Raw genomic sequence first — 14,162 nt, forward strand, 5'->3', positions numbered from 1 at the left:
CCTGTGTTTGTAGTGCACTACTTTCTACATTTAAACCATCTTTCATGCTTAAATAATGCATGTGGCTAATCTAACCCTGTGTTTGTAGTACACTACTTTTTACATTTAAAACATCTTTCATGCTTAAAAAATGGATGTCTTTTACATTTATTCAATCAATATGAATGAAAACAGAAGTTCAAGTTTGCAAAGAAGATTTAGATTAGCTGCAAAAGGTTAAGGACACAGAGCAGGAACACTGGGCAGGAATGTGCAAAGTTCATTCATTCCATCCATACACAATTGCCTATTGTCAATCTTAAGTGATTTTGAAACTGCAAGTATGTGTATTTGCATGTGATATAAGTACAATATCTGTATATGTATGCTGTATTTTTGAAAATAGTAATCACTGTATCAATTTTTCATTGAAAGGAAACTGTGTGCCTCTTTACCTTTCAATGAAAATTTTATACATTATACATATTGGGGTACATCAATGATACAGCATATATATATATATATATATATATATATATATATATATATATATATATATATATATATATATATACGCACACACATACACAAACACACTGTACATAATATATGACTTGGACAATGGAAATAATATCCTTAAAGCTGGTTGATTTAAAACAGAACACTCTAGTTGTATACAAATAGTGTGAAAATCAAATTTCACAGGGGTATGCAAGAAGGGAATCTTCTGCAAAAGTGGCCATTTTTGGACAAAGGGATAATGTTAAAACATAACGAAAAGGGCATAATGGTATAAGTATTTTAACCCAAAGAAAACACTTTTGGTAAAACAATAAATACTTGGTACCAGTGTTTAGGATCTCCTTTTAAAAATAAAGAATAAGCATGCTTCCACTCAATGAAGTATTCTATATCAATTAAAACAATATATGAAACACAGCAAAGTTTTAAGAAAATTTTAATAGTGATATGAACAATGGGGAATGGATGCTAGGAAAGCAGATATGGGTACCACAAAAAATTCTGTGTGCATGGGATTTTGATTTTTAACATAGCTTTTAACAACTTTCAGTCATATCGTTATGATGTCTGCAGTGAGGCAGGTTATAGTGATCTCTAGCACTGGGGCATCGTGATGCAGACATGTAGCATCATGTCCCACCCAGTCATATTATCCTGACACCAGACCAAACAGTCCTAATACTAACATCTTAATGCTGAGCGCCAAGCGAGGCAGCTGCTATTACCATTTTTACAAGTCTTTGTGTATGACAATGTTTGAACCAGCGACCTCATACATCCAAGGTGGATGCTCAGACAACTTATGCCACTGGAGCAGTTCAAAAAAAAATTTACCCTAGTTTTTCTTAACAGTTTGTCCAATTTACCTCTGCTGGTCTTTAATGAGGCATAAACTGTTAGAACTTTTTTACTTTTTAACACTCCAAATCCAAAACATTTTATTTTGTGAATTATAACCCAAGGAATACCACCACTTTACATGCTCAGACCAGTCAAGGTTAACTGCTTCCCTGTGCCCTTGGGAAAGGTGTGAACTCCCATTTTGTTGGGATGATATGGAATCGGGTCACAATTAGTACTTCCAGTTCAGTAGCCATGAATGTAGTTCTAGTCTATTTTTAGAACATTTTTTCCTCTCTCATTTTGGTGGTGATATAAGAGTTTTATTTATGCATTTTTGGTAGGGGTTTAAAGGTAATTGTTTATTCTTGATAATATGAGCTCAGGGTGTTGTTGTCTGTGAGTATTTCGGCGACAGTGCACAGTGAGTTATAAGGCCTTGGTGATGATCCAGAAGTGAAATCTGTGTTCTGTTTACATGCTGCTTTGTTGACAGTCCAGCACCTCAAAAAAAAGCAGGTCAACCTTTGACAAGAACTTCACAATGAAGTCATCTTTGAAGGTATTTTAGATTAACATATGATTTGCATTGATTGTCACACTGTGGAAAGGTCAGTACTGAGAAACAAATGTAGAGAACATGTAGTAAAATTAATTGTGTTTTATGTCCATATAGCCATAATGTGCCTTAGGTACCATTAAAACCTAACCACTTTACCTTCATGTTGAAGAGTGACATTTAAACCCAACCACTTTACCTTCATGTTGAAGAGTGACATTTAAACCCAACCACTTTACCTTCATTTTGAAAAGTGCCATTAAAACCCAACCACTTTACTTTCATGTTGAGGATGCATGAAACATCAAGTACTTGAAGAAAAAAAAACAACAAGATTTTCTAAAACAAGACAAATATTTAATAATTTAAATCAGGAATAATGAATTACAACACAGCATTGAATTTAGTGAAGGATTTATGACAAATAAAAAGCATTACCATATCTGCTTGCTTATAAGTCAATTCAAACTGCAATCAACAAAGATCCTGATCTACAGTAGCATAATACACCAGTCCTGCAGATCAGGGTCTCTGTTGTTTGTTCCACACACTACTCCTAACGAACTGCACAGACCCAGATCTGCCAGCTGGGTCTGTGCAGTCTGCAACTGGTCTCAACATATAAGTGAATGTACTGTTTCTTTAATTTTCCAACTTAAGATAATGTTAAGACAACACGAAACACTTTTACAAATCCAAATATTTATATTTAATATGATATAAATTCTTAGGATGAATGTTTTGTCTGACTGACATTAATTTAAATATTTTTGTAACACATTTTGAAAATAAAAAACTGTCCAGCAGTTAAAAAGACCTTTACTGAAATGAAGTGAGTCACCTGATAAATACAGGAGTCCCTTAAAGGCAGTACTGCTGTACAGGCTGAAAAGAAATTCTGTAATCCATGACTGTTTTTTTTAATCTGCTGAGTGCTGACACCATTTTTGATCTTTTGGGTGATTACAGGATTTTAAAGATCGCCAACATTGGATGTAAGATCAGCAACATATTCATTTTGGACCAACCAGACAACACCATATAACTTTATTATCCAATCAGATAGAGAAGTGAAGAGAAGATTTTCAAGATGGCTACCCTGGTGGCCATACTGGATGTAAGATCAGCATCATTAGGACCAACCAGACGTCATAAGAAGTTATCTGGTGAAAACTTTGTCGATATGGCCATCCATCCAGGAGGTATAGTGATGGCAAGGTTATAAAGATGGCCACCTTGAAGGTCAGATCAGCACCATTTTCATTTAGGACCGATGTCACAAGAAATCTTCTGGTAAGAACCCCCATGACACTATGACTTTCTATTTAAGTACTGATAAGATGATATTCAAAATGGATGACATGGTAGTCATATTAGACATCATTTCAACACCGTTTTCATTTAGGACCAACTAGAAATCATAAAAAGTAATTTAATTAATCTCCATGTTGATTCAACCATCTGTTAAAAAAGAGTTGCAATGGCAATATCTTATGATCAGTAGAGCTTAAAAATAAAAAAAAAACTCAAGAAAGAATATAAAAAACAGAAGCAGGTACCATTTCTGATAACAAAGAAATAACCTATGATGCATTATATTTGAGGAACAAGATTTGTTACTGTAAAAATGGATCGGCTGAAAATTGTGATGTTCACAAAGGTTTAATGAATGATCTATACAGTTTTCCTGGTACCTAAAAGAAACCCCATGTCCAAATATGTCCCACGGATACAAAAAAACCTGTAGGCACACCGCATGATAGGATCAAATGAGGTGGGTGTGTGTGTAAACTATATCACTGTGATTCAGTTTAATCCCTCAAGGATAGTATAAACCAATGAGTAATAATCTATTAAATACAATGCTCACCTCTGTCAAGATTTTTGTACTCTCCAGAATCCACTGTAACATTAACACTAGTCCCTCAAAAGGTCAGACACTCTCATGGGCAAAAAAGAATATTCCACCATTTTAAGATAAGACCATTTCTTTCCTTTTAATGGTCAAATATTGAAACCATCTATGATATTCTTCAGCGATAACAAAATTTTCAGATTAGCTTCTGTGGTGCACAAAATAGTTGTCAGTTTTGCACCATTTTTATTTCAGATGAAGTAGACATCATTAGAAGTGTTTTTGTGAAAACACCACGTTGTAATGATCATCCAATCAGTGACAGCAATATTTTTAAGAAAAACATGGCAGCTGGCATATTGGATGTATGATTTTCTCCAAGGCATGGGCTGAACAATTTTTAGAGCCACATCCTATGATGTAAATAAGCTGATAAAATCAAGTGCTGACCATATGTTGCATATCCCTGATTTAGGACCAACAGGTATCGGAAAGAAACTATTGCTGAAAACCCCACATTGATGTAGCCATACATTTGGAAGGAGATAACATTTTCAAGATGTTACATACCATTCTGGTTTACCAATAACAAGATTTTCAAGATGGCTGCTGTGGTGGCCATACTGGAAGTCAGATCGGCACCATTCTGATTCAAGACCAACTGGACATTATAAGAAGGCATCTGGTAAATCCCTATGTCACCATAAACTTTTGTTTAAGGAGAGTTGTGACGATGATTTTTAAGGTGACTTAACTGTGGCCATGTTGGATATCAGATTGGCACCATTATTATTCAGGACTAGCAAGACATCAGTAGAAGTCTTGTAGTGAAATCCCCCATGTTGATATGACCATCCATGTAAAAGGATTAGGAAAAAAATATTTTTAAGATGGCTATGGATGTCAGATCGGTAGCTTAAGACAAATTAGATGTCATCAGAAGTCCTTTACTGAAAAACAAGTGTCCATTCAGGAGTGACAAAATTTTCCAGCTAACTTCAGTGGCAGAAATATTTGACATAAGATCGGCCCCATTTTTATTTAGGATGAAACAAACATAATAATAATTCTTTTAGTGAAAACCTGTAATGATATGACCATCCATTGAGGAGAAGTAGCAATAACAAGATTTTTAAGATGGTGGCCATGATAGACATCAGATAGGCACCATTTTCATTTAGAACAAACCAGACATTATAAGAACTCTAAAGGTGAAAATCACATCTTGACACGACCAGCCATGTAGGAAGAGTAGCAACAAACATATTTTTAAGATGGCTGCCATTGTGGCCATATTGGATGTCAAATAAGCATAATTTTTATACAGGACCATGTAGACAAAGTCTTTGTTTTAGTGATATTAATATAAATGCATACAATCCTCTATTTTATCATTCTAGTATGAACAAGCTTGGCAAATAAACACACAATCTAACCAGTCAGAGAGGCATCAAAATTGTGTCACCTTGACAGTAATCAATCTAGTTTTTGACATTAAGCTGAATATAGCATACAATTACACCCATCATCACAGTCAGTCACTTCATAAATAAATCTGACACTGTTGCCAACCATGTTTACGCTGCTATGTCATTATTGTAAGTATGATAAAAACAAGAATTATCACATACAAAATCGCTATTTATGTAAAAACCCTGTACACAATAGCTATTTACACAGACAATCTATGAAAATCAAAGCCTTTTTATGGTACAGATTGATTTTTCATAAATGTAATAATGTAAGAAATCTCTAGTGACTCTGGAAGGTATGTACTGTTCCCGAGTTCGTTCTGAGAAAACTTTATTTGCATGTACATGTACAAGAAATTAGTCTCAAGAACACAAACATCTGGACAAGGTGAAATCAAACTCTGCAAATTCTGTGCTTGAGAAAACACAAGGCCTTCAAGAAAACAACTATTCACAATGACTGAATTTTAACTAATAATTTGAGTGAATTTTCATGCAAAATAAGAATCATAACTCTGTGAACGTGGACATAAGCAATATGAATTACAGTAATTACGGTATTAGCATAACTGCATGTTCAGAACTTTGCAGCATTTTAACAATATAGAATGAACCTAACCAACCAACTAAGAAAGCAACTGTTTATGAGACTCATTTAAGTCAGAGTTAAGTGTAATGACAGATCATGAATGCATAGATTCAGGGAAAATCATGTTCCTGTCAACAGATTGTAGCAGATGCTTTCCTCCCACAGAGCATGCTAGGATCAAGACGGCTATTCTGACAATCCAAAGGGGCGTGTAATTATTAAGGCATGTGTGGCTATTACGGTGAATAGGGAACTCATTTTCAATTTGTTTTCTTTCTTCCCATTTCCACATTTTAGTACTGTCCCCTATATCCCAGTAATTTCTCGTTGATTTCTTTTTGAAACATCATTTTTCCACCAAAATCCACTTCAAAGAACTGTACATTTTGATTCATGTTAAACCTATCTAAATGTGACAAAACTATTGAGTAGAGTGTCATAGAGGACTTCAAAATAAGGCAGTGATAAACTTTAGTCTACATAATTTTGAGAACATCTTATTAATAAGTTACATGTATACAGACAAGTATATACATTAATTCTAAAACTACTACTTAAACACCAAATGGTAAACTCCTTCAATAATGGGATATTGTGCACCTAACCAATAAATATGTAAATTTTGCAACCATATAATGTAGGGTTGTTCCATTTAAGCAGACATGGTACCCTGACAAGACAGCTTTTAAAACATACATGCCATGGTACTCTGATTACTCCAAGAGTTCTAATAAAAATGATAAACTGCATCTAGGAGCTCACTTCTCCACAGTGAAAGTGCTTCCCATAGGTCCCAAGTATGTTTTACTGGAACAGCCCTTACTGTACTTACTTTCGTCTGACTCTCAATCTACAACAGACAATTAAGTCAGAGGGGAATGGGAATCTCCCTCTACAAAGACAATACCATGTATAATTGCTTATAAGATGAGTCCAACTGCAAACACATAATGCACTGGCAGATATGGGTCTGTGCAGTTTGTTCAGAGCAATATGTGGAACAAACAACATAGACCCTGATCGGCAGATGCATTATGCTATGGCAGAAAAGGATTTTTACTATCTGAGGTTTGACTCAACTTATAAGCGAGTACGTATGGTAAATGAGAGGAAAATGGGAGTGCAGACAAGACAGTATAATAACAATAAAAGTTGAAAAAACTGTGCACACTTAAAACTGTTCCTTTAATAATAAAAAAGCTTGAAGAATGGTTTATTTATCAGATCTTACGTACTCATTATATGATCCAACTACATGCACAGGAATGTTTCATAAACTATCAGATTATAAAACGTTTGCATGAGTGACGATTAAGAATTCTATAATTTTTCAAGAGTATTTCAAAATATAAAACTAGTGGTCCATTCAGTCACTAATTCTTCAAGTTAATTTCTTTTTCTCAACTTCACACTTTATCTTGAAATAACACTACACTATCATTTCAGAATTAAATTAATAAAACCAATTATTATTAAAATATTCAACCTCTTTCCAATTTCTTTACAAACAGAAATTCCCCTTAAACACATGGCATTCCTTGGATGTTGATAGTTCTCTTCCTCCCCAAATATCCAAATTTTAAATCAAATAAATACTTCACAGATTCATTTGCTAGGATTATCTTTTAAAAATATGTGGTGGCATATACCCACTCAACCACCCCTTCCCATATTATACCTCTAAAAAAAATTGTTGTCATTACATTCTATAAAGTGCTGAAACAACTGTCAAAAACACTATTTCATACATTCACACATAAAAAGTTAACAAGAAACTCAGTAACTGAATTATAGGTTTCAAAAATGTTTTAGTGTTACAAATTTAGCTATATCTGCACCAATAAGCTGACATCTCAAACTAATTAAAAGTGAACACATAAACAGATGATGCATGTAAAAGCAATAAATTTACAAACAGAAAAAGACAAAGAAATTCTTGACTCTTTTACAAACAAAAGAAAGGAAAAAATATAATCCCTATATTTATTATATACCTATCAATTTTCAACCCCCAAAGGAACTAGAATTTTACTGTCATTTCCTGGAAACCGATACTATAGATTTATGATTCTTTATTATATTATTATCAAAATGAGGCTGGACTAAATTATTATCGAGGTTTCCCGGTTACAAGAGCAGGGCCCTTAGTGATGGAATGCCATCACTAGCAGGAAACAAAGTTCTCACAGTGACATTTCGTTATACCTTGCATTATATGTTAAATATCTGAAACGTCCAAGCCATGACAATATTAATACAACAATCAAAAAACAGTTATTCCTTTTCTTTTTAAGTAGATAATGTAGCCAAAAGAAGATCACACTCAGAAATAGTGTGCTAAATTGTTACTGTACAGTAAAGCACATTTATGGAAGTTCATAATTGGTAATGATGATAAATTTCCCTGCAAAATGAATTTGAAATTATGAATATTACAATTATCTCAAAATGAACAGGTATATAACAAAATATCAATGTCACAGTATTGGGATTTGATTGCTAGATTATGTCTTGTTAGCACAAAAAGTCAGGATCATGACTCGACACTTCACTTCAAATAATGGTCCAGGTTTTCTTATACTGACAACCTGGCATGATCTAGCAATCAAAATTGTGATACTGTGTTTATATATATATATCTTTTAATATATTATAAATGGAGGTTATTTTGCTAGTTTACACTGATTTGTCAGTGATCAAATATGAAAATAAATTATCTGTGAACATCAAAATTTTGTGTTTGCTGAAAGCATTTTTTTTGTGTGGATAATTATTCTGATATGGAATGAAACTGTCTTCACAGATGCATGATTCTTCATTAAGTCTTTAATTTCCTGGTTGTAGTAACCACAAAACTCATGAAAACTGGTACCCTGTGAAAATTGGAACCATAAGAAAGAGTCAATTCACAGTGTGTAATAATGCCAACAAATGTCATTATCAATATATGACAAATTTACAACAGAGGTTTAAATATGAAGTATACTTATATCAATATAGACATTTTTCCATGCCTCGAAAAACAAAAATTATGGTTCAACCCTTTTAGTGGTATTTAAAGTTATGCATACAGTATCTGTTAACATTTCCAGACATATTGCAAATTGATGATTCAAGTAATGATGGATTTCACAATATCGATATTTGCTGTAAATGAGAGTAAGACTGCATCCTGACATCCTTCATATAGACTGGAGTGCTCTGCCTTTACTGAATCTTCAATGTAGATTTGCATAACTAGTAATTTGTTCTATTTGTCACATTGATCATTTCTGCAGCTCTGCAAACAGAAAATGTGCCATTAAAGTTAGACATTAAAAAATATTCTTAACTAATTTGGATATGTCCCTAAAAATATGAAAAGAAAAAAAAAACATGACATAAAATTACAACAAAAATGAAGCTTCACTGAAACTATTTTGCAATCACTTTTGTGAGAACGCTTAAACTGTAGAAGACAGGTTGAGTAACTTGTGCACAATTTTTGCTTTGCACTGTAAAATGGTTTGAATGAATAAATAAAATGATATGCTCATGGTTCATATCCCAGAAAGTACTAGTAAGGGGTAGGTACTACATGCTAGATATAAATTATAATTGGACAAAGAAATCGAACTTAGTTAATGACATGTATCAAACAAGGTGTAATACGAAAATAACTATTGGTCATTTTTGTTGTGTAATGAATAGAAGGCTAATTAGCCTCTCTCAATAGCCAATTAACATTAATAGGTGGTCAAGTAAATGTTTAGCCGCACCTTTCAATAACCATGTTATGAAGTACTACAATTATATATATATGGACAGTGCCATAATGAGGGAGTATTGTATCATGCACTTCATTATAATGCAGTCTCACTATAAAGCAATATACTGTATGGGCCCATGGACAGTGTTAGAGAGAGAGAAGAGAGACAGACAGAGAAAGAGAGAGAGAAAGAGAGCTTGAGCATGTATAAGGTAATATGCCTTTACACAGTGATAATTCTTTGGAACTTTTTAATACAGCTGGGGGCCTCAAGGTCTTATTACTTAACTGAGTTACTATTAATAATGACATTATTATTATAAATAAAAGTAATAATAATAATAGTAATAATTATAATTATTAAACTTAATAATAATAATAATAATATTATTATTATTATTATCATTATTATTATTATTAAAATGGAATAGGAAATTATAAAATATACATGATATGCATATATGCAAAAATAATTTAAGACTGTACATATCTATTTTCACATTTATGTTAACAGTAACAAAACCAATGTACTTGAAAATCCAAATACAGCAATCTCTCAATATAAGGACTTCATGATTTCTGTTATAAGGTGAGTATAGTCACTGGTCCCATTCTATTATGAAGTACTACAATTATATATATATACGGGCCCATGAACATTGTTATAATGAGGGAATGTTGTATAGTGTACCTCACTATAAGGCAGTATAATCTATGGTTCCCTTGGACAGTGCCATAATGAGGGAGTTCTGCATCGTATACTTCATTATAATGAAGTCTCACTATAAGGCAATATACTCTATGGCCCATGGACAGTGTTATAATGAGTAAGTGCTGTATAGTGTACCTCACTATAAGGCAATATACTCTTTGGGTCCATGGACAGTGTTATAATGAGAAAATGCTGTATGTCAACAAACAAAACAGAAAGTGACAATATCAAAAATATATGGTCTTTACTTTTATATATTAATTCCTGAATATTTCTGCAATAAAATAATGGCAAAACATAAAAATGGTTGCACTCATTTTTTTTTGAACAGAAATTTTTTATATGGGCAAGACAAGAAAGTGATAGTAAGAAACTAGAGATTAAAAGTCTTCAACATCCTAAATAATATTCAAAGCAAGCATTACAAGGTTATTTCCTCAAAGAAGTTAAGAGATTTTAAATACATGGCCCTAAGTCAAACAAGCGCTACAGGATGATCAGCTTAATCAAAAGAGAACACCAACTGTGGTACAGAAGGATTACAAAATATTGGCAACAGTGACCTTATTTCCACTGATGGTTGTCATACTCCTTATGAAACAACTGCATACCAAGTCGTCTGACTGTACAAATAATTAGCATCTGAGAAAATTATCAAATCAAAATCCTTAGCCACAACCACACTGGTACAGTGTATATACCAGATTGACAGATCTCTGAACAAACTTCTGGACAGACATCACCAATCCACAGTGTTTATACCAGATTGACAGATCCTTGAACAAACGTTTGGACAGACAGCACCAATCCACAGGCAAAAACAACTTCTATATCAATCCAAAACTACAACTTTCCATACTTGGTTCATTTATCGCATGCACCTAATAGCAGTCCCAGTTGTTCTGTTGTTATATAAATGCATATGAGTGTATACCGTATTTTCCTGCATATATCCCGCGGGTTATACCAGATTTTACAAACCCCGGGGGGGGGGGGGCGTTCGGGTTATATAAGGGTGCAGGCTATATCACAAATGTTTTACACGTAATAATATTTCAATATATTTCCTTGGCGACGAATTCACGAAAATCATCCATCTTCTCCCAATTCTCGGGTAGACGTTGGCCGACGGTCGTTCGTGTTCTGACTGACAATTGGTTCCTCTTCATAAATTTATATACCCAATGCACTCCTCCTTTAAAATCATCAATGTGCTTCTCTGCCACCATGAGTTTGGCCTTCAGTTTGATGGCAACTGTCGAGACTGGTCGGTTGTTTTCCCGCTGGGCCACTTCAGCATACGCAATGGCAGTTAGCTTGAAGTCGACTGTGTAAGACTTTCGTTTCGGCATTTTTTAAATTAAACAGAAAGAAATTATTTAAACTTGAATCTACAATTAAAATGAATACAAGATTATTTAGAAATGTCCGCGTTTATGTAGCCTGTAGTTGAGGCACAGCTCCTATAGACAGCCTATGCGCACAAGCACTGTGTACCGAGCCTGAATACCGGTAGTTAACTGACGTCATGCGAGCTACATTCGAAATCGACAATTGTGGCATTCAGCCTCAGGACCTCACACCACTGCATATCCGGCTCACAAGTACCTGGCTTCAAAATTCAAATCTGCCGGCTTCCAGCCGGAATATAGTGGAGGCAGGGTGACTAACTTGAACTGATGCAGAGGGATGAATATGGACGGGGGACCGACTGGCTTGATAGCGTAAATACAAATTTGCATGTTGGGCGGGTGAGTGAAAATGTAGTAGTTGTAGTATCGTTCGTCATCCACATGTGAGCATTGACGAATTCAGTCCTTCTAAAAACAGTAATGGTAGACAATGTGAACATACACAAAAAACTTCATCAATCTATGGTTGCAGGTTATACAAAGGTGTGGGTTATGCCAACGATTTTTTACACAAAACCCCAAACCCGCGGGCTATATGAGGGTGCGGATTATCTGTGTCTGCGGGATATATGCGGGAAAATACGGTAATATACTGAATGATATATAGCATAAGCCCAGTTGTTCTGATGTCATATTAAGTGTAACAGTGTGAATACTGCAGATGTGAGCAACAGAGTTTTATCTTATTGTTTAAGCGCTTTCAGAATGTAAAAATTACATCATGTAATACAAGAATTGGCAATAAGGTAATCATTACTAATGAAATATTCATTGGTGAAATCATTCCCAAGTGTCATTTTCATGTCTTAGTGACATAAAAAAACAATAATTCTATTAAATGCGTTTTGAAATAAAAGATTTCTTTGATACTACTTACCCAATCATATAACATTAGAACATCCATTACTATGCAAATCCAGCTATCCCAAGCAAAAAAAAAGACGTAATAAAAGTGCTAAAACAATGGCTGCTTAACAAGACAGAAGTCTGATGAAAGTAATCTCCCACTGGATATATGAATTGGTGCTGAATCCTATCATTTGTCAGTTACTACTAGGGCATAAGTGAATGGTCTGTGTGGGGTGCAATGGATGGGGAGAAGAAGTGCCCAAATTATGATTGGGAAAGTATTAATGAAGAAACAACTTTCTTCAAAAATTGGTTTCTTCTTCTTTTTCACATTTTTGGAACTTTATTTGTAACTGTCACCTTACTGACATTACAGTGCCAAGGTAAAGTTACATGCTACTACATACCTTTACAAGTACATCAGCTGATCATAATACATTAAAAGATAGGAATGAGTTGGTAGGAGTTATGTTCCCTAACTGGCTCACAACATACATAGAACAAAATCACATTCCAAGGTTAACAAAGATCAATAGGAAGGACATGATCTTAAGGAAAATAATTTCAGTTATGCAAATCGAGCAAAAGTAGAATAACCACCATCACTATGAAGCTGCTGAGTGACCTGAGTAGATAGCCTGTTGCATTGCTGACAGTTCTCACCACCTGGGTAGACAGCACGTTGCATTGCTTGACAGTTCTCACCAACTGGGTAGACAGCCTGTTACATTGCTTGACAGTTCTCACCACCTGAGTAGACAGCATGCTGCATTGCTGACAGAGTTCTCACCACCAGGATAGACAGCCTGTTGCATTGCTTGACAGTTCTCACCACCTGGGTAGACAGCCTGTTGCATTGCTTGACAGTCCTCACCACCTGAGTAGACAGCATGTTGCACTGCTTGACAGTTCTCACCACCTGAGTAGACAGCATGTTGCATTGCTGACAGAGTTCTCACCAGGTGGGTAGACAGCCTGTTGCATTGCTTGACAGTTCTCACCACCTGGGTAGACAGCCTGTTGCATTTCCTGACAGTTCTCACCACCTGGGTAGACAGCATGTTGCATTGCTGACTGAGTTCTCACCACATCAAAATAAAAGGGCTACCTGATAAAAGCTGAAGAATGTTATATCAGGTAGTTTCTGACCTGCATGTTTTGAATGATGTCAGTCAGTCAGGAACAGGTTTTCTTGAATCCTATGCTGGTACTGACCACTGTAATCTCATGACCTAAATTAAGTAGTTCAGTATGGTCCTGGGTTAAGTCCTTGTCATCCGAATGAATAATCCAATGAATTTTGAATGAAAGAGCCTTTTGGAAAATATTTTCCCTTCCTTCTTTTTGGGGTATAAACAAGCAATATCTTCCATTTCTGATTGGCCCAGTAAATTTTAGGTACCACTTCAATGCCCTAATAGGATCTGGTTCTCCCTGACCCTTGCCATTCAAGGAAATTTACAACAGTCAAGTTATTTTTAAACAAGTGTCTCTCAAAGGGCCTGATCTCTACTGGCTGAGAAGAATTTCCAGGGATTCAAGGTAAGTCCATTTCTTCCTGTTAGTACCCTTTTTGTAAGTCTTTGGTATGACTCAGCTGTGGATTGAACCCATGACCTCTAGCA

General features: G+C 34.8%; 1 protein-coding gene across 1 annotated transcript in view; it reads right to left on the minus strand.

The window, feature by feature from the left end:
* Window positions 1–2,235: 2,235 nt before the first annotated feature.
* LOC149785618 (cell cycle control protein 50A-like) overlaps window positions 2,236–14,162 on the minus strand; it is a 69,138-nt gene continuing 57,211 nt past the window's right edge. The window contains exon 8 of the mRNA XM_089979433.1: window positions 2,236–9,096. Within this exon, the coding sequence (XP_089835559.1) occupies window positions 9,054–9,096 (43 nt within the window). The 3' untranslated portion in view covers window positions 2,236–9,053. The remainder of the gene's footprint in view (window positions 9,097–14,162) is intronic.

Source organism: Sinohyriopsis cumingii, chromosome 13 (assembly GCF_028554795.1).
Source record: "Sinohyriopsis cumingii isolate HCF-2022 chromosome 13, ASM2855479v2, whole genome shotgun sequence".
NCBI lineage: Eukaryota > Metazoa > Mollusca > Bivalvia > Unionida > Unionidae > Sinohyriopsis > Sinohyriopsis cumingii.